The sequence below is a fragment of the Ctenopharyngodon idella genome, chromosome 10, assembly GCF_019924925.1.
Source record: "Ctenopharyngodon idella isolate HZGC_01 chromosome 10, HZGC01, whole genome shotgun sequence".
NCBI lineage: Eukaryota > Metazoa > Chordata > Actinopteri > Cypriniformes > Xenocyprididae > Ctenopharyngodon > Ctenopharyngodon idella.
The window spans coordinates 5,989,140-6,010,441 of record NC_067229.1 but is presented as its reverse complement, the minus strand read 5'-3'; the positions used below and the strand labels follow the sequence as shown (position 1 = coordinate 6,010,441).

The 21,302-nt window shown below is 36.2% G+C and overlaps 3 protein-coding genes and 1 long non-coding RNA gene across 18 annotated transcripts in view; all 4 read left to right on the top strand.

Moving 5' to 3' along the window:
- Window positions 1-21,302, top strand: part of LOC127519897 (uncharacterized) — a 163,202-nt gene that overhangs the window by 16,220 nt on the left and 125,680 nt on the right. The window lies entirely within an intron of this gene.
- Window positions 226-8,964, top strand: LOC127519768 (zinc finger protein 501-like). Of its 4 annotated transcripts, none has more exons than XM_051907308.1 (4): window positions 226-291; window positions 2,627-2,664; window positions 3,749-3,906; window positions 4,495-8,964. In XM_051907308.1, exons 2-4 carry the CDS (start codon window positions 2,648-2,650, stop codon window positions 5,691-5,693), a joined length of 1,374 nt encoding a protein of 457 aa, XP_051763268.1. In that variant the 5' UTR covers window positions 226-291; window positions 2,627-2,647; the 3' UTR covers window positions 5,694-8,964. The 4 variants fall into 4 exon arrangements, 3 of the variants coding, with proteins under 3 accessions (XP_051763268.1, XP_051763269.1, XP_051763266.1); XR_007931889.1 differs by lacking the exon at window positions 226-291 and having other exon boundaries at window positions 2,366-2,664; window positions 4,495-8,110; window positions 8,668-8,964; XM_051907309.1 differs by lacking the exon at window positions 226-291 and adding an exon at window positions 2,366-2,532.
- On the top strand, window positions 8,675-10,663 carry LOC127519787 (gastrula zinc finger protein XlCGF8.2DB-like). The gene is made up of 2 exons (XM_051907366.1): window positions 8,675-8,849; window positions 9,022-10,663. Exons 1-2 carry the CDS (start codon window positions 8,774-8,776, stop codon window positions 10,071-10,073), a joined length of 1,128 nt encoding a protein of 375 aa, XP_051763326.1. The 5' UTR covers window positions 8,675-8,773; the 3' UTR covers window positions 10,074-10,663.
- Window positions 14,003-20,540, top strand: LOC127519772 (zinc finger protein 234-like). 12 transcript variants are annotated; one of them, XM_051907319.1, is made up of 4 exons: window positions 14,090-14,146; window positions 15,006-15,078; window positions 18,605-18,736; window positions 18,845-20,540. In XM_051907319.1, exon 4 carries the CDS (start codon window positions 18,850-18,852, stop codon window positions 20,143-20,145), a length of 1,296 nt encoding a protein of 431 aa, XP_051763279.1. In that variant the 5' UTR covers window positions 14,090-14,146; window positions 15,006-15,078; window positions 18,605-18,736; window positions 18,845-18,849; the 3' UTR covers window positions 20,146-20,540. The 12 variants fall into 12 exon arrangements, with proteins under 12 accessions (XP_051763285.1, XP_051763284.1, XP_051763274.1 ...); XM_051907322.1 differs by having other exon boundaries at window positions 18,605-18,766; XM_051907323.1 differs by lacking the exon at window positions 14,090-14,146 and adding exons at window positions 17,737-17,803; window positions 17,869-18,000 and having other exon boundaries at window positions 15,008-17,305; window positions 18,605-20,540.

Genomic DNA, 21,302 nt, shown 5'->3' with positions numbered 1-21,302 from the left:
AAATTTCTTGGTATAGCTTTTAAATGCCTAATAAATTATATTTCACCCCATACATGACTTAAGTGGCCGTCTGTCTGTGATTCAATATCGCAATCCAAAATTCATTTGAAAACGTTTGTTCTGACAAGCAGCTCGACTCAGAGTGGAATTCTTTATTATTCCTAATTATTTTTGTTTCATATTTGTTTAGTATCTGTTTTGAGGATTTGGCGCATTTTTGATAACGTACGTTGTTGCCTCGCAGTGATGACGTCACCACTAACGCAGTCAGTCAGCCTCGAGTCTTCTGAGGTGAGTTGAGCAGTTCACAGTGCTGCGTGTATTTATTTAAATATAAAGTAGAAAATTGGCTTAAGCAGCCTTTAAAGGGGTGATTTATGTATTGTTTCTATTGTGTACCCCTCTATTTGTGCGTCCTTTATGGCGTTTACCGATGGAAATTAACTGTAAATGAAGCTGTCAACGATGTAACGTTATATGTGTTAAATTCATTAATGATCGATTTTGTGTTTTTCTTTGTTCGTGTGTTTCGTTGTGTGGAGCAATAATATTATTGTTAGCGAATCACATGTCGAAGTGTCACTTTCTGTTAATGGTGTAGCCCTAATTCCTTAATTGCTGTGTAGATATTAGAAAATCGAACTAGGCTATATTTAGATATGGACGTATTATGCTTAGATTTCTTTTTACCTGTATCTTTTAATGGAATGCAGAAGAACTATATATATATATATATATATACAGGTGCTGGTCATATAATTAGAATATCATCAAAAAGTTGATTTATTTCACTAATTCCATTCAAAAAGTGAAACTTGTATATTATATTCATTCATTACACACGGACTGATATATTTCAAATGTTTATTTCTTTTAATTTTGATGATTATAACTGACAACTAAGGAAAATCCCAAATTCAGTATCTCAGAAAATTAGAATATTGTGAAAAGGTTCAACTTTGAAGACACCTGGTGCCACACTCTAATCAGCTAATTAACTCAAACACCTGCAAAGGCCTTTAAATGGTCTCTCAGTCTAGTTCTGTAGGCTACACAATCATGGGGAAGACTGCTGACTTGACAGTTGTCCAAAACACGACCATTGACACCTTGCACAAGGAGGGCAAGACACAAAAGGTCATTGCAAAAGAGGCTGGCTGTTCACAGAGCTCTGTGTCCAAGCACATTAATAGAGAGGCGAAGGGAAGGAAAAGATGTGGTAGAAAAAAGTGTACAAGCAATAGGGATAACCGCACCCTGGAGAGGATTGTGAAACAAAACCCATTCAAAAATGTGGGGGAGATTCACAAAGAGTGGACTGCAGCTGGAGTCAGTGCTTCAAGAACCACTACGCACAGACGTATGCAAGACATGGGTTTCAGCTGTCGTGTCAAGCCACTCTTGAACAACAGACAGCGTCAGAAGCGTCTCGCCTGGGATAAAGACAAAAAGGACTGGACTGCTGCTGAGTGGTCCAAAGTTATGTTCTCTGATGAAAGTAAATTTTGCATTTCCTTTGGAAATTAAGGTCCCAGAGTCTGGAGGAAGAGAGGAGAGGCACACAATCCACATTGCTTGAGGTCCAGTGTAAAGTTTCCACGGTCAGTGATGGTTTGGGGTGCCATGTCATCTGCTGGTGTTGGTCCACTGTGTTTTCTGAGGTCCAAGGTCAACGTAGCCATATACCAGGAAGTTTTAGAGCACTTCATGCTTCCTGCTGCTGACCAACTTTATGGAGATGCAGATTTCATTTTCCAACAGGACTTGGCACCTGCACACAGTGCCAAAGCTACCAGTACCTGGTTTAAGGACCATGGTATCCCTGTTCTTAATTGGCCAGCAAACTCACCTGACCTTAACCCCATAGAAAATCTATGGGGTATTGTGAAGAGGAAGATGTGATATGCCAGACCCAACAATGCAGAAGAGCTGAAGGCCACTATCAGAGCAACCTGGGCTCAATAACACCTGAGCAGTGCCACAGACTGATCGACTCCATGCCACGCCGCATTGCTGCAGTAATTCAGGCAAAAGGAGCCCCAACTAAGTAATGAGTGCTGTACATGCTCATACTTTTCATGTTCATACTTTTCAGTTGGCCAAGATTTCTAAAAATACTTTCTTTGTATTGGTCATTAGTAATATTCTAATTTTCTGAGATACTGAATTTGGGATTTTCCTTAGTTGTCAGTTATAATCATCAAAATTAAAAGAAATAAACATTTGAAATATATCAGTCTGTGTGTAATGAATGAATATAATATACAAGTTTCACTTTTTGAATGGAATTAGTGAAATAAATCAACTTTTTGATGATATTCTAATTATATGACCAGCACCTGTATATATATATATATATATATATATATATATATATATATATATATATATATATCAGTGGTGTGCGGTGGTGTTTTAAAATGAGGAGGCAAAGTCCTTGATTTTTTTATATATATTATTTGTGAGCTAATGTTCAGCTTTTCTTTTTAATAGTCCATTTATTTTCAGCAGTCATCAAGCTTGTACACACTGGTCAGTGGTCACAGACATGAAGATGTACCTTTAATTTCCCCAAGCTGAGTGCTCACTAAAAACCCTGCAGTCATCATGTTTTCTGCCATTTCAGGTTTGCTTTTGATGTGACATAATGCGGTATCTAAGGGGGTGAGTTGTTTACTTACTTTTTAATTAGTCTTCACATTAATATGCCATCGGTGTCTTCATTCAGGCCAATTCGACGAGAACGTGCACGGAAACAAGAGGTGGGATTTATCGCACAAACCAATCATATCCAATCATATCCAGTCATAGCGTGATGGAGGCATTGCCTCCTCTTACATGACTTTCCCCCATTCATTCTCAATTACCCCCCACTAAATCCACCGCACGCTTTAGGGGTTCTGCTTTATTTCTATGAGCTGAAGGGAGGCACTATAAACACAGACTCCCCGCTGTAACTGCACCTGCGGGTGTCGCTGTTGGACAGTGTTTCTTTAGAAAAATGAGTGACTTTTACACTTTTTAATGTCAAATTTTGTAATATTTGCGTTGTTTTATTTTTGTAATACAGATTATTTTCTCATCCAGTTTTTTTGAAGAGGCACTGCCTCCCTTGACTCCTCAGAGGAAACGCTGCTGATATATGTATTATAATGCATAAAATAAATATACGAAGAAGTGTAAAAACAAAGCAAATAATAAATAGATACATAAATACTGAATGAATCAGTATTTGAATGAATCGGCTAAATTAATGATTGTACTCACTCGTTAAGACTTGCCGACACCTATTTATGTTTTTACCTCATTTATTGTGCTAATGTCTTCAGATCCCCTGTAATATGCCACTTAAAGCTCATTTTATTAGTGTCAGCAGATTAAGGCAAATTAAACAAAACGCAATCACCACTTTTGATATAGATATAAATTTCTTAACAGCATTTATTTCATTACAGTCTCTAATACACGTTTCATTTAGAAACAAATCACTTATTGAACAAAAACTCTGCTAAATGACAAGATAAATGAAGTTGAACTCAGTTGGAATGTTATTTTAATGGTGTTATTTATAATTTAAATATTTCATTGTTCATATGATGATACTGTAGAATATGTGAATTTGTTTTAAAAAATAAATTCAATAATTTTACCTCTTGACAGATGGATAAACACAAAATTTAAATGCTTAAAATATGTGAATTAAAATCATTGGTTTAATAACTTATTTAATTATTTTTCATTTTACCAGATCTGCTCTTCGTACTACACGGGAATTTCTATCTTGTAAAGCTTCTTCAACAAAATTTACCAATAAACGTCGGAATATTCCCATCAGCCTACAAGTGACGAACATGAATGATCCAGAATCCTGCAGAATAAAACATGAAGATACTGAAGAACTAATAGGTTGGTGTTTATTCTTGATTCTTCATTAATAATGCTAAAGAACATTAAGGTTGTAAAACTTCAAGCAGTTCTTCAGATTTAGTCGTTGTACTTAGAAAGTTCATTGGAGCTGTGAAATAGAGCAAATTTGAAAAAAAAAAAAAGCACTTTCCATTTAAGTGGTATAAAATTAAGCTTAAAACTCAGTTTTCATTTCTTTAGTTGTCAACAAATGGTCAGTGAAATGAAGTTTCAGACATTGATATTGATTGTTTACATCAGTCGGTCAGACTAAATATTATAGGTGCTGTTTTATTTTATATCTATTTCACAACCATATTACTAAAATATTAAACAGTTTTCAACCTACATTAAATGCAGTTGCTCAAACATCAAATATTTCTTACAACAAAAGTCTGCAATTTGTGGCTGAAATATTTTAAAAATAATAATTGGAAGATCAGTATGCAAATAAATGCATCAAAATAATTTTTATAGCAGATTTTTGCCACTTTCTTCTGTCATATCAGGGTTCACTTGTGTATTCTTTTCCTTCATATTGCTCTGTATGATTTACTGAAAATCAGACCTGTTTTAATTTCATTTTAGAAATGACAGAAGAAAACAAGGAGAGTGAAGAATTTACTGAAGTGGAGGAGAAACATGATGTCAAATCCATAAAAAAATCTTTGTCGAAAAGAAGTTCCAAACAATCTTTTACTTGCTTTCACTGTGGAAAGAGTTTCTCATACAAACATAATTTGAAACATCACATAAGGGTTCATAGTGGAGAGAAACCTTTCACATGTGATCAGTGTGGGAAGAGTTTCACACAAAAAAGAATCCTTAAAGAACACATGAAAATCCACACTGGAGAGAAGCCGTACACATGCGATCAGTGCGGGAAGAGATTCGCACATGCAAACGCTCTTAAATTACATCTGCGTTCTCATTCTGGAGAAAGACCATATAACTGTGATCAATGTGGTAAAATGTTTTCAAGGGCTGAATGCCTAAAGAGACACTTGAAAGTTCATAAAAAGGAGAAGCCTTATGTTTGTTCTTTGTGTGGAAAGAGTTTTTGTCAGATGGGTGCATTAAAAATACACCAGGAAAGACACAGCGGTGTGAAGAATCACATGTGCTTTGATTGTGGAAAGACCTTTATTAGAGATGCTGAACTGAAACAGCACCAGAGGACTCACACTGGAGAAAAACCTTACAAGTGTTCACACTGCGAAAAGAGATTCAGTCAGGCAGGACACATGAAAATACATGAGAGGATTCACACTGGAGAGAAGCCGCACACATGTGATCAATGTGGGAAGAGTTTTGCACATGCAAACACTCTTAAATTACATTTGCTTTGTCATTCCGGAGAAAAACAGTATAACTGCGATCAGTGCAGTAAAACATTTGTTTTGGCAGTATCCCTGAAGGTCCACCTGAGAGTTCACTCAAAGGAGAAGCCTTACATGTGTTCTTTGTGTGGAAAGAGTTTTAGTCAGCTGGGGGGTTTAAAAATACACCAGAAAAGACACAACGGTGTGAAGAATTATGTGTGCCTCGATTGTGGGAAGACCTTTATTACAAATGCTGAATTGAAACTGCACCAGAGAACTCACACTGGAGAAAAACCTTACAAGTGTTCACACTGTGACAAGAGATTCAGTTGGTCAGCATGTCTGAAAATACACGAGAGGAGCCACACTGGAGAGAAGCCGTATCACTGTCCTTCATGTGGGAAGAGTTTTAGTAAATTAGATTCTCTACGCAGCCATACAAAAAGAAAATGTCCATTGCAATAAAAGCTTCCTTCCATATAAATCTTTCCTAGCCAGCTGCAACAAGTGTCTGGACAAAGAACCGTCATCCAAAGTTGTCAGTGAGATTCTGATGCACAAAACGAGGCTATGACACTTTTAAGTGAGACGTGTGTCTGATATACTGTATATAAATAACATGAAAAAATACACTTTAAAAACACTCATTGGGACACTTTAAAAACATCCAATTCTTATTCCAATGTAGGCCATTTGGGAACACAAAGTCTGATGTGCTTTGTGTTTCATGCTAAGTGTTGCACTGTTGTCATTTAAATGCATGAGGCATGTCTCATCAGCTCAGTTAACAAACATATGCTGTGAGTTTCAGCTTTCAAGCTTACTCATTCTGGAGAAAGATCATTTAACTGTGATCAGTGTGGTATTTTTGTTTGTTTGTTTTTTTTTACACAAGAAAACACAGTGGTGTGAAGAATCACATGTGCATTGAGTGCGAGAAGATTTTTACTACAGATGTTGAAGTGAAACAGCACTTTTTTGTTTTTGTTTTTTGCACAAAGCACTCACGTCACTTCACAAAATTGAGGTTAAACCACTGGAGTCATAAGGATTACTTTAATGATGTCTTTACCATCTTTCTGGGGCTTGAAAGTAGTAGTTGCGTAGCTGTCAATGGAGGGAGAGAAAGCTCTCAGATTTCATCAAAAAAATCTGTATTTGTATTCCGAAGATGAACAAAAGTCGGAAAAACTGCAAATCACAAATCAAACCACTGTGTGTACCAGTGGAGCTTTGCTGACATCTATTGCAGAAAAATTGGTACAGCTCCCAATTTTTTAAATAACATAGGCCTACATTTTCGCCTTGCTGTGACAATGTCACCACTAGTGTCATCGCTCTTTGATGTGAGGCGAGCATTAAAGTCACCAAGAAATAAAAATTGACAATTCTTATTTTTATAGAATATTGCATATTTATTCTAAATGATTTATCTGTGCACATTTATTATTTTCTATAATCCATGTGCCCTTGTAATCTTTATTCGAAATATCATCTCCTCCCTCTTGCGTAGATTTATACAATCATAAATGCAATTTTGATTTCTTGGTGACTTTAATGCTCACCTCACATCAAAGAGCGATGACACTAGTGGTGACATTGTCACAGCAAGGCGAAAATGTAGGCCTACGTTATTTAAAAAATTGGGAGCAGTACCAAATTTTCTGCAATAGATGTCAGCAAAGCTCCACTGGTACACACAGTGGTTTGATTTGTGATTTGCAGTTTTTCCGACTTTTGTTCATCTTCGGAATACAAATACAGATCTTTCTGATGAAATCTGAAAGCTTTCTCTCCCTCCATTGACAGCTATGCAACTACTACTTTCAAGCCCCAGAAAGATGGTAAAGACATCATTAAAGTAATCCTTGTCACTCCAGTGGTTTAACTTCAATTTTGTGAAGTGATGTGAGTGCTTTGTCTGTGCAAAAAACAACAACAAAAAAGTGCTTTTTTTTTTTTTTTTTTTTAAATCAAAGTGTGTTTTTCCACCATTTACTAGAATATGATGGCAGAATAATGGACAAAGTTTGAAGTTTAAATGACTAACTGTACGCCATCTGTACTTCAAACATTATTTTAGTAAGACAGTTGGTTAATTCCCATGGGTATTTGTTTTCATATACTGAATTTCTCCAAAAATTCCAATTGCCAGTTAAACCAAGAGAGTTGCTGTTGTTCTTGACGCGATTCCAAAGAGCGTGACATTACTTTTAAAGAACTGTAGTTCAGTGGAAATCATACATGCTCGTCGAACATGTACATAAGAACTGTACGCCATCTGTACTTCAAACATAGTTTTATAAATGAGCAATTTACGCTGTATATAAAAATGAATTTAAACAGCATATATTGATCTGTTTTAACAAATGGCTTGGGTATAATGAGAATTATTGTAGCCTTCTAATTTAACAAAGAAAAACAAGATAAGACACATGACAGTGCTAAACATGGGAGACATGCACTAGATTTTAAATCTAGTCTATAGCGCCCTCTAGTGTCTGACTCATATAAACTCGATGTCTAAGATGCTTTTAATAGTTCTCGCTGAGCATTTCAGTTAGGCTACATGGCGTTTAGACAAAGTGACAATGCTCCTTTTGTTGTTGTGTTGTTTTAAATACTTTTTTATTTTATTATTATTTTTGGGGGGGTATTTGTTAAGTTTTTTATAAACTGATTTCGTCTCGTGGTGATGACGTCATCGCCAAGTCAGTTGCGAGTCTTCTGGAGTGAGATGAGCTGCGCGCGGTATATTTACACAAATATAAAAATATATATTTTTAGTTACATTGTTAAAATAAAATATATACTTTAAGCGTTACTGCTAAGTACTTCTAGCCTGTGAGGAGCGACACGCGATGTTTTAAATCCATCACGAGGTACAAAAAATGCGAGAATGTTGCAAAGTCCCTTTTAGACTTTGATGTGGGTAAATAAGAAAGATTTGACTCTGGAAACATTAAAATATTGCTTTGTGGTACAATTTTAACGAAGGTTTTATGATCGCTGTAGTTTCTAAACATTCAAAACAGTAACAATTTATTGATCTAATACCTTTGTTGTTATTAACATAGTTATTATTTAGATTGAAATGTACACAACTGCTGTACGTATGTTTACCTATTGTACTATACTGCCAACTGCTCTAAAAATGGGTGTCGTTTGTCTGTTTTGATGTATTTTTAATGTTTTATTCATCTCAAAACTACTCCCCACTTTTGATATCTACTATAGTTACATCTCTTAAGCATTTATTCAAGTGTAGTCTTTTATGTAGTCTTTTAGGCATGTTACATGTAGAAACAGCAATAACACTAAAAAGAAATGAGCAAATACTCAGCTAAGTGACCAGTTAAATTTGTGTTATTTATTGTTGCTTACAAATATGTACATTTATTTCGAAGTTTATTTATTCTTTCCTTTTCTTACATTATAGTTGGATTGTCCACCCAACAGTTCACCTCCTGTGAACCTTCTCCCTATGACATTTCAACAATAAAAGCTGGAATGTTCCCATCAGCCTACAAGTGAAGAGAGAGTTTATGAAAAAAAACTTTGAGAACATGAGTGATTCAAAACCCTGCAAAATGAAACATAAAGATACTGAAGAACAAAAAGGTTGGTGTTTTATTCTTGATTCTTCATGCTGAAGAACATAAAATTCAAGAATTCATGGAAAGCTGCAGGGACATGAAATTAATATATAAAAATAATAAAAATGATTATAATATTGTATAGCAGTTGTCTACTTTCTGCTTTTACACCAGATTAAAACTTCCTTTCATTTTAGTCCTGGTGAAAGAGAATGAAGAACTGAGTGAAGTGGAGGTAAAAAATCATCATGTCAAAACTGGAGAAAAATCTTGCTCACAGACTAAAAGTAAATTTTTATTGGAAAAAAGAGCCAAAAAATCTTTCACCTGCCCTCAGTGTGGAAAGAGTTACACATTAAAAGGAAGCCTTAGGGATCACATGAAAATCCACACTGGAAAGAATTTGCACACATGTGATCAGTGCGGGAAAAGTTTCACAAAAAAAGGAACCCTTAAGGATCACATGAAAATCCACAGCGGAGAGAAGCCTCACACATGTGATCAGTGCGGAAAGAGTTTCACATTAAAGGGAACACTTACGGATCACGTGAAAATCCACAGCGGAGAGAGGCCGCACACGTGTGATCAGTGTGGGATGAGTTTCACGAAAAAAGGATCACTTAAAGAACACATGACAATCCACACTGGAGAGAAGCCACACATATGTGATCAGTGTGGGAAGAGTTTCAGAAAGGCATGCACTTTTAAAATACACCTGCGTTGTCATTCTGGAGAAAGACCATTTAACTGTGATCAGTGTGGTAAAAACTTTTTTAGGGCAGATGCGCTGAAGGACCACATGAAAGTTCACACACAGGAGAAGCCTTACACGTGTACTTTGTGTGGAAAGAGCTTTAGTCAGTCAGGTACTCTAAATTTACACCAGAAAAGGCACAATGGTGTGAAGGATCATATGTGCTTTGATTGTGGGAAGACTTTTGTTAGAGATGCTGAACTGAAAAAGCACCAGAGAATTCACAGTGAAGAAAAACCTTACAAGTGTTCACTCTGTGACAAGAGATTCAAATGGTCAGAATATCTAAGAATACATGAGAAGATCCACACCGCAGAAAAACCTTACAAGTGTTCACACTGTGACAAGAGATTCAAATGGTCAGATTATCTGAAAAAACATGAGAGGATCCACACTGGAGTGAAGCCGTATCACTGCCCTCCATGTGGGAAGAGTTTCAGTCAATTATCTTCTTTACGCAGTCATACAAAAAACAAATGTCTGAAATCACAATAAGTAGTTCACCTTCAGATCCAGCGCATTCATACTGCGTCCTCACCAAACAAGACCCAATAATGCATAGAGCAATAAAATCTGTCTCTTCTATATAAATCTGCCCCAACCAGCTGCAAGAAGTGACAACACATCAAAACATCATCCGAGTTCAGACCAGCGGTTTCAAGTGTGAAATTAACATCAACCCCATGATGGTATTTCTCCAAAATAAACAATATCTAAAAAATATCTTTATTATGAATTTTGTTCAATTTATATTCTAATTTCTTATCCATATGTATCACTATTGAGGGCTTTTCACACATCATTCTAAACACCCCGGGTAAAGGAACGTTTCACACTTGTAATTTAGCACTGCTATTTACCCAAGGTTATGAAACCCTGCTCCGAAGCAGGTTTAGCACTGCTTTTGGGCTGTTAACCCCGCATTGTGGTGCCAGTTTGAAACAATGCAATGTTAGCAACGGACAACTAATAACATGCCTCATATTCATGTGATTTGGACATTCATGGAAACACCACGTTATATAAACAGTAGTTTCAGTTTGAGGGGGGAAATATCAAACGAATAAAAAAATGCGACAATTGGAGTTGAATAAGAGAGTTTCATTCTTGCCTTTATAGTCTGAAATGTCCATTCAGGAAAACTTGACAGTAAATTCACCCATGTTTAATATGAGAATGCTCAACACTAGAGCCCTTATGTAAGCAAATTGCGTGTGGCGTTCATCCAATCAGTGACAAATATGCAAATAAGGACATTATTTTGTTTGATATGTTATTTTGTAGATGTTTTCCCTGCAAACAAGCCTGAGAATTTGCCCATTTGCCCCTGAGAATTTGCTCATTTGCCCCTGAGAATTTGCTCATTGGCAAAACGTTGGCCCCTTAGCGCTGGCCCTGCACGAGCAGCCCTCATTTAATCTCCAGGAAGCTTTAGCACTGTTTTATTGAAAATAATAAAGTTTGAAGTCACCGTTATGGAGGTAAGGCTGCTGTAACTGTGTGATTATGAAGCACATTTGTTACAGCAAAAGTTGCATGAGAAATTTTGGTCAGATTGTGAAGGTTACTTATTGATGATCCAGATCTGCAGGAAAGACTTTCTGGCTCAGCTGAGACTCAAACCAGGAACCTTCTTGTTGAGAGGAGACAGTGTTTCCCACTGAGCCACTTGTGCTGCCCTTAGACACAGACATAAATCAGACTTTTTTTTTCATGTTTGTATGTAAAATAAATTCAAATAAAACATTTACAGGTACAAAACTGTTTGGATAGATGCTGTGTCTGTTGTACATTTCAGCATCTATCCAAACAGAGTTTTGTACCTGTAAATGTTTTATTTTACATACGAACATGAAAAAATATCTGTCTGTCTATGCATGCGTGCACAAGTGTCTCAGTGGGAAACACTGTCTCCTCTCAACAAGAAGTTTCCTGGTTCGAGTCTCAGCTGAGCCAGAAAGTCTTTTCTGCAGATCTGGTTTCCCTCACAATCCAAAGATGTGTGAGTTACAGATGATAAGTTATCTAAAGGTGTGAACGTGTGTTTTACTACCTATGGATGGATCCGTGGTTGTTTTTTTTAACCTTGTACGGAGGTTCCATGAACGTCTATATCGGACGTGCAGCAGACGTCTTTTCAACGTATGACTTTTGTGACAAAGACATTGAAAAGACGTCTTCCGGACATAACTTTGTTTAGTGGGAAGCAACTAGCTCCAGCTCAGGACCAACTTAGGACAATCATAAACCAGCTCAAACCAGCTAAGGACCAGCATGCATTGCGGGTCACTTCATGACTTTATTAGCAGAAAAAAACACATTATTTAAAAAAGGAGGTAATTTGTAACCCTAAGGACCAAGGGGGACTTGAGATCTTAGATTATAGTATACTTAATGACACTTTCAAAATGAGTATATTTAATACTCTAGGAGGCATAGACTTTTTGTTGAAATGTAATTTTCTGTCAACAAAATTCCTGTTAAATTGGCCGTTTTTCACAGACCAGCCTTGCTAGCATGGAAATTGGTATATAAGCACAATTTTTCACCCAAAATTATTTCATATGGAATAACAAAGTCATACTATTCAAAAACAAATCATTATTCTATCATACTTGGTTTAACAAAGGTATTTTTAGTAAGACAGTTGGTTAATTCCCATGGGTATTTGTTGTCATATACTGAATTTCTCCAAAAATTCCAATTACCATTTAAACCAAGAGTTGCTGTTGTTCTTGACGCGATTCCAAAGAGCGTGACATTACTTTTAAAGAGCTGTAGTTCAGTGGAAATCATACATGCTCGTCGAACATATACATAAGAAGTGTAAACAAATGTAAACCAAATTTTTCACATTTTATAAATGATTCTAAATTATATGTAAATCTTTTGGAACAAACCAAAAACAAAAAAGCACTGAAAACATGTAATGCTCTGAAAGCACTGAAATTTATGTACTTTTTTTCTTCCTCTTTCCTTTTTTCCCTGGCAGCTAATGTTAATGTGACAATGTGAATATGTAATACCTCTTCTTCTTGTGGCACTGAACGGTCTAACTCTACAATACTACATAGTTCACAGTCTTTGTAATGTGTTTCAGTACATCATTTGTAACATTTATAATGTGTTTAGAAACAATTAAACTCTCTAGAGCACGGGAAAGAGACAGAACTTTTTTATTTCCTGTTGTTAGAGGAGTGGGCCTAACCTCTAGGGAAGTGCACACCCTGGGAGGAGGGGAATGCTTATTTGAACTAATTTAGGAAATATATCAGTTGTGCAAATGACAATATTTGTGTATCTTTTGTCTGTATGTTGTATTCATTGACTGTTTTTAAACTCTTGCCTTAAACTATCATAGGAATTTGCTGAAATGTATTGTCAAAGGAGTCAAGGGTTAGTTTTACAGAAAATGGTATGTTCCAATTAACTAAAGGCGGGAACATTTTTGTATTTAAGTGTGTTCAGAAGTGAGAAAGTGTTTTTTTTTTTTTTTTTTTTGGAGCTTAATGCAAAGGTTGGTAATGCTGTGCAAGTATGAGAAATTTTGGTCTCCAACAGTTAGTGAGAAAAGTTGGTGCTAGTTTTTTAGATTGTTTTTGTAACCTTTGTTTTTATTTTTGCTCATATTCACTGTTCTATAGATCGTGTTGACTTCCTTGCCTTTAAAGTATTAAACTTCCTTTGGAACAACCTTCTAGTGTGGTTCTCCTTGTGACCACTCGGGTCTCTATCGTATGTTTCTACTGTAAATATATATTAAACTATTATGGGTTCACCTTCAACACTTTTAGAATCTTTACTTTTAAAAATAATTTTAAAAATCATATTTTATGATTTATTTTCACAAAAAAATTGCTTCATAAATGTTCAATACAAACATTTATTTTTTCTGCAATATTATGGGCGTAGTGGAATTTTTTTTCTTAAGGTGTGCCTTTAGCCCTGTTGTACCCTATCACTCTCAGTTCATTTACTCTCTGAAGGAAAGTAGAGCATTTTTTATAGGCCTACATGTAACTGTTCATTTTCATATCAGCAGAAAAAAATAATAATAGTATTTCTATGCTGGTGACACCATTGCCTTGTGCATGGGGGCTCAGGATCACATTTATGTACAAAATATTTCCAAGTAATTGTACTCTTACTGTCACTGATTACATAAGTACATTATGATTTCAGTGTTTTTACAAGGAAAATAAATGTCATCATTGCCACAACTTCAAATTTAGTCATTTTAAGCCTCAAAAAAATCCTGCTGGGACTGACTGCTTGAAGGATATCTCATTATAATTATATATTATAGACTTTTGACTCAATATATATTTTTTATTAATTTTAGCTATTCTAAAAATATATATTACAACAATTGTATTAGATGAAATAAATATAAAAGATTATACACAGATTACAAAAAGTGTAGAGTTTGCCATACTAGTAGATGTGACTTTTATTTTGACAACGGAAATCGTGGGTTTACGCGTCTACACGCGACCGTAATTTTCGCCTCGCAGTGATGACGTCACCGCTACGCGCGTTCTCTCCCTCAGTCAACGAAGTCTTCTGAGGTGAGCTAAATTACAGCGCTTTGTATATTTACACAATCATGACAAAAAGTTTGTATAAGCAACATTTTTAGCGATCCTTAACTGTCTAGTTTTCATTGGATTCAGCGCTATTTGAGCGTCTTTTCTGGCGTCCGACCCAGTTTAACTCTTTATTATAGTGCAGTTTTATCGTCTTTTTCAGAATATTTGTTGACTTGAATTGTCTGAAGTCTTTTTTATCAATAATTATCTGATTATTGATAAAATGATTATCTTTTTATTTCATGTCAACAGCTCCTGTTTTCTCCTCATGAATTAGATCACTTGTAAATTGTCTTTAAATCTCTTGTAAATTGTCACTTAAAAATAATTTCATTGGTGCAACAGACTGAGGCAAACTATGATCAACATTTTTTAAAACTTAAAGGATTAGTTCACAGAAAAATGAAAATTAGGTCATTAATTACTCATCAGCTCAGTATTGGCAGAGGCTGTTCACAATAATCAGCACGATGCATTCGTGTGATGCTGACGCAGGAGCCGGCCAATGAGTCGGCGATCTAAGTAATTTTCAAACTACTGTGCAAGATATTTAATAAAAAATTGTACCTCACCTTCAGCATTATGATTATTTTACCTGCGCCAGACAGAAATTGAGATTTTTCCGCTGCATGTCATGCCAAACCTCTCACGGCAGGCGCTCGTCAGCATGAAATTGGCCTTTGTAGAGACCGCCGATCAAACTTTCCAAAGCGATTATCGGCCGATAGTGACATTTTGATATAATATTAATGGAAAGTTTAAATTAACACATAAAAGCTTAAAACGTGTAACTCAATAACTGATTTATTTTTGCTGATCTTCTGCTCCCATTACACAGCAATTAACCTTCAGTGAAGCTCCTCCCACAGGAATTCACCAAAAAATGCTGCAATATTTTCATCATCTTACAAGTGAGTTTTCAGAACATGAATGGTCCAGAACACTGCAGAATAAAACACAAAGATACTAAAAAATTAAAGAGGTTGATGTTTATTCTTGATTTTTCATTAATGATGTTGAAGAACATTAGTGTTGTGAAACTTCATCAGATTTTATTGTTGTTTTTAGATTAGTCATAAGAGCTGTGAAATAAGTTAAAATAGCAAGTACTTTAGGGACACTTTCTTGGCAATTGGAAAAATAAATTGAAGTGGTGGATTTACAATCCCCTCTTTTATTATATAACAAATAGAGAATCATTCCTTAAAACCATTGCATCTATTCTAGAATTAAATGTTTTAGCTAATGTCTGTAGTTAACATCTGAGAAGTCTCTAATGGTCCTTTACAGGGGTCTTGAGCGTAGTTGACATGATTTTTGGCCTATATGTGAACAACACTCCAGACGATTTCAGACCCCTTTAGAGCGAACCGAACTGAGACCATCTAGGCAGGTGGTCTGGGTACGGTTCGCTAAAAAATGTCCATTGTGAATACAAATCAGTTTGGGCTCACTTGATTTTTCTATACGTGAATTTCAATGTAGTTCATCAGATGCCTCCGTACAAATCGGCTGTTCATCATGGCTGCTTCTTTTAGCAGACTTGCCACACCTTTTTCAAATTCAGTCATTTTAGGCCTCAAAAACCAGAAAAGTGTCTCGCTAAATCCTGGTGGGACTGACTGCTCGAGTGATATCTCATTATAATTTTTTCTGGCTTTGACTATTGACCATTTGAATCAAACCATGGTCTTATAACAAGCTACCAAGTCATGAATTATTCATTCACAACGTACACTTGTTTATTGTAATTTCAACCACTTCCAAACTGTTAGATGCGGCTGCGTGCCTTGCCAGTTAAAATGGTTTTACGAGCGCACACACCTAAAGCGCATACAGAGAAAGCCAGCTGTCACAGCGCATGTACTTAACTAAATATCATTAGTGTCTTATTGCATTTAAAGTGTTTAAAACACACAAGGTTCACATAAACAGTTGCTTTTGTCTTAAGTGAATGAAAGAAATCATGTATCTGTATCACTATATTGTGCATTACTCTAGTTCTTAAATTCACATCAGCCTAATATAAGAATCAGTAGAACCTGTATACATATTATTCATACAGTGAAGAATATGCAGTTTTATTTTTTCATTTGATGATCTCTTTTCTTACTTGAATGCTGCTTTTTGGTGTACCTGCTTTACCTGAAAATTTAAAGCAGTTTATTTCATTTGCATTATTGTATTTGTCCTATTGTTTTTTAAATATGCTGATGTTATCATCGTCTTCTGCAATAAAAAAACATGATTCAAGGAAAACAATTCAAAATTAATGTTATTTGCAAAGGTGGATGTGTGATATAGTGCAAGAATATGGATGTAGTATTGCAATAAAAAATTGTTTTTTTGCGCAAAAGATAAATTTTCAACAGAATTTGTAGCAATGTTGTTTTACTTCATTATAGAAGTAATAATTAATAATAATAATCTTTACAAACAAATACCTTGGTTAAGCATATACAGTGTAAGTGAATGGAATAAAATTTTGCCATAAGGTCAGCCATTAAACACTTAACTGGACTACATCCAAAAAACAACAGTATGAACACAAAGAGGTCTGAGACCACATTCCAAAAATGAATCTGAGCCCTCTTTCAGGGACAAGGACAGTGTGAACATAAAGAGATCTGGGTCTTGGTCCACGTTAGGGAGCCTGAGTTCGGTTCTTTTAAAGAGGACTCAAGTGTGAAAACACCTTAAAGGATTAGTTCATCCAAAAATGACATTTCTGTCATTAATTACTCACACTCATGTCGTTCCAAACCCGTAAGATCTTCGTTCATCTTCAGAACACAAATTAAGATCTTTTTGATGAAATTCAAGAGGTTTTTTTTATCCTCAATAAAAAGCAACAAAATGACCACATTCAAGGTCCACAAAAGTAGTAAAAACATTGTTAAAATAGTCAATGTGACTACAGTGGTTCAACTTTAATGTTACGAAGCAAGGAGAATACTTTTTTGTGCGCAAAAACAAAACAAAATAACTTGTCAAACAAATTTGTCTCTCCCCTGTCATTCTCCTACGCTGTTTATGTTGCAGCGCTTCCAGGTTCTACGATGCTGTTCACATGAGGAGCAGGACACATGCGTGTGATACTGATGCAGGAGCCGGCCAATACTGAGTCAGCGTTCCGATGTAAAACCTGGAAGCGCTGAACGTAAACGGCATAGGATAGGAATGACACAGAAGAGAAGATATTGTTGAATAAAGTCGTTATTTTTGTTTTGCTTTTGCACACAAAAAGTATTCTTGTCGCTTCATAAAATTAAGGTTGAACCACTGCAGTCATGTCGACTGTTTTAACAATGTCTTTCGTACCTTTCTGGACCTTGAAATTGGTGGTTAAATTGCTGTCTATTGACCCTTCGCTATGAGTTTGATTGACAGGCGATCTAACCAATCATAACCCTGAATCCACCGTTATGTCTGACAAAGCATTTAGGGGAGTTAGTAGATTAACGTCGGTGAACTTGAAAAATGGTTTGTAATAACATCTTTTCGCGGTTGAAACAACATTCCTTCTGATGTTCATTCATGTTTATTTGATGTTATAAATTAACTAGTAGGAAGAGATGATCGGTTCACGAGCCGCTTGAACTGAGGTGCTACAGCGATCTGTCACGACACAAAATGGTATTTACTGTTTAATATCAAAAGTAACCTGCTTCTGTCTTGTCTGTCGGGCTTGTCCGACATAGCAACAGTAACTAAAGGTGGCGGGTCTTTGCAAACGGTCAATTGAGAAGTCAGCTATTAGATTTCATCAAAAAATATCTTAATTTGTGTTCCGAAGATGAACAAAGGTCTTACGGGTGTGGAACGACACGAGGGTGAGTAATTAATGACAGAATTTTCATTTTTGGGTGAAATAACCCTTTAAATAAACATCATTTGCAAACTTTGTCTTCAGTAAACTCTCTGTCAGCTGATCAACTGAACCTCAGATTTCACTCCTGGTCTTCCATGAACATATTGATCTCATCAAGGGGGAAACAATGCATTCCCCAACAAAATATAGTAAAACCAATATCACATGATTTGAATGTGTACACAGAAATCTCTCTGTCTGTCTGCATAGAAATCTGCCCGTCAGAACCATGTATGACAACCAAATTTAATTCACTTTCACAAAGCAAGTCTTTAAATACTAGGATAAACGTTCATAGCAAAGCAACACTGCAAGGTTTTGTAAATGTAGCCATGATGGTAATATAAAATTTATTGCCAAATTTCTACTGGTTTATCTGTAAACCAAATCATAATTTAATTAATGTTCACCTTGAATGGCATGTTATCAGATTTATTAATGTTTTATTTATTTTTATAATTTTGTCACAAATACATGCTGACAGCACTATTTTTAGTAATTAAAGCAAAGCAAGTTACCCTATCTGTGAACACTGTAATCTGTGAACTCTGTGTGAATCAATCCAGTGTGTTTCCTCGCCTATGGTGTGAGACGCTGATAATATCCAGGATCGCTGTGACCCTACATAGGATAAGCGATTTGGAAATGGATATATATATCAGATTTCAGAAAATATCTGAAAAAAGGAGAAAAAATAGGTAATGGCTTCATTCTGATATTACATCAAGGTAACTTTTTTTGTCCTTTCCCTTCTCATTTTTCTACATTTTATGATTACTGAAAATTTAACTTTTCTTTCATTTTAGACCTGATGGAAGACAACAAGGAGAGTGAAGAACTGAGAGAAGCAAAGGAGAAACATCATGTCAAAACTGGTGAAAAACATTCAAGTCACTCACAGACTGAAAGCAATTTATTGAAAAAATCTTTCACCTGCCTTCAGTGTGGGAAGAGTTTTACAGAAAAAGCAAGTCTGAAGAGACACATGAAAATCCACGCTGGACAGAAACCACACACATGTGATCAATGTGGGAAGAGTTTTGTACAACAAGGAACCCTTAAAATTCACATGAAATTCCACACTGGAGAGAAGCCACACACGTGTGATCAGTGTGGGAAGAGTTTCACGAAAAGAAGAGCCCTTAATGTACACATGAAAATCCACACCGGGGAGAATCCGCACACATGTGATCAATGTGGGAAGAGTTTCACAAAAAGAAGAGCCCTTAATGAACACATGACAATCCACACTGGAGAGAAGCCGCACACATGTGATCAGTGTGGGAAGAGTTTCACACGTGTAAGCGCTTTTAATTTACATGTGCATTCTCATTCTGGAGAAAAACCATTTACCTGTGATCAGTGCGGTAAAACATTTTTTAGGGCACGTACACTGAAGGACCACATGAATATTCATACACAGGAGAAGCCTTACATGTGTTCTTTCTGTGGAAATAGTTTTAGTCAGCTGAGTAACTTAAAAGTACACCAGAAAAGACACAGCGGTGTGAAAAATCATGTGTGTTTTGGTTGTGGGAAGACCTTTTTTACAGATGGTGAAGTGAAGCGGCATCAGAGGATCCACACTGGAGAAAAACCTTACAAGTGTTCACACTGTGACAAGAGATTCAATCGATTAGGTTCTCTGAAAACACACGAGAGGATCCACACTGGAGAAAAACCTCACAAGTGTTCACACTGCGACAAGAGATTCAGTCAGTCAGGACATCTGAAAATACATGAGAGGACGCACACTGGAGAAAAACCTTACGAGTGTTCATTCTGTGACAAGAGATTCAGTCAGTCAGAATATCTGAAATTACATGAGCGGTTCCACACTGGAGAAAAACCTTACAAGTGTTCACACTGCGACAAGAGTTTCAAATGGTCAGAATATCTGAAAATACATGAGCGGATCCACACAGGAGAAAATCCTTACAAGTGTTCACACTGTGACAAGGTTTTCAGGCAGTCGGGAAACCTGAAAGCACATGAGAGGATCCACACTGGAGAGAAACCTTACAAGTGTTCACACTGTGACAAGAGATTCAGTCAGTCAGGAAACCTGAAAAAACACAAGCGAATCCATACTGGAGACAAGCTGTAACATTGCCCTCCATGTCTTCTTATCTTCTTTACTCAGTCATACAAAAAACAAATGTTTGAAATCACTGCAAGTAGTTCACCTTCAGATCCAGCACATTCAAATGTGATACTGTGTCCTGACCAAATGTGACCCAATAAAACATTGAGCTTAATGAGCTATAAAATCTCTTCTATATAAATCTGCCCTAACCATCTGCAACAAGTGAAAGGACAATGAAACATCATCTGAATTTGTTACAGAGTTCATCTTCATGCAGTTTCAAGTGTGAGATTCAGATCAACTCAAAGAGTTGTGAGTTGGCGTATATGTAATCTCTTTTCCCTTCAAGATTTGAGCTGACTCCTGCTCTTGACATTGTAAACAGCTTTCTTTCAAATAAAAATGTCTTCGATTGATTGGCTGTACTCCCTCTATATGCTTCACTTTTAGTTTAATTTACTCTCTTTCATGAAGGAAAATAGAGCATATCCCTGCAAACAAGCCTGCACTGGCCCTTTACGGGCCCACTTAGGGCTGATAGCGCAGGGCCCCTGAGAATTTGCTTATTGGCAAAACGTTGGCCCCTTAGCGCTGGCCCTGCACGGGCAGCCCTCACTTATCCTCCAGGAAGCCTTAGTGCTGTTTTATTGTAAATAATGAAGTTTGAAGTCACCATTATGGAGCTAATCGCTTGCTTTAGTTGGGCTCTTGACTCTTGACTTCTTAACTTTAATGTTTCTTTGGCTGCTGTAACTGTGTGTTTCTGAAGCACATTTGTTACAGCAAAAGTCGTGAGAAGAAAAACTGATCTGATGATTGAGTTTAATCTCTGAGGACATTATTTAGATTTAATAATTTCACATTAAAGTTCTCACAACTTTTCAGTGCAGTTTTCGTAATCTACTGTTGATTTCGCCTCCAATAATCAAGAATATATAGTGCACTCACTCGCTTCAGCGTTTAGCCAGCTCACTGTTTTTTGCATATTTATACAATCATGAAGATAATTTGCTTTGCCAACATTTTTAAAGTAGTGATTGTTGTGAATACTGTAAAATTAAGTACATACTCAGTGAGTATGTACGCAGCTTGTGTATAGGGTGCAGTCGCCTCACAGTGATGACGTCACTACTAGCGTGTTCTCCTATGCTGCGTTCCAGACGAGATTGTACATAGGA

Coding starts and splice junctions, on each gene's coding strand:
- LOC127519768 (XM_051907308.1), top strand. Junction 3,907..4,494: donor AGATACTGAAGAACTAATAG/GTTGGTGTTTAT, acceptor ATTTCATTTTAG/AAATGACAGAAGAAAACAAG.
- LOC127519787 (XM_051907366.1), top strand. CDS start 8,774: ATGAAAAAAAACTTTGAGAACATGAGTGATTCAAAACCCTGCAAAATG. Junction 8,850..9,021: donor AGATACTGAAGAACAAAAAG/GTTGGTGTTTTA, acceptor CTTTCATTTTAG/TCCTGGTGAAAGAGAATGAA.
- LOC127519772 (XM_051907314.1), top strand. CDS start 15,051: ATGCTGCAATATTTTCATCATCTTACAA. Junction 15,079..18,844: donor ATATTTTCATCATCTTACAA/GTGAGTTTTCAG, acceptor CTTTCATTTTAG/ACCTGATGGAAGACAACAAG.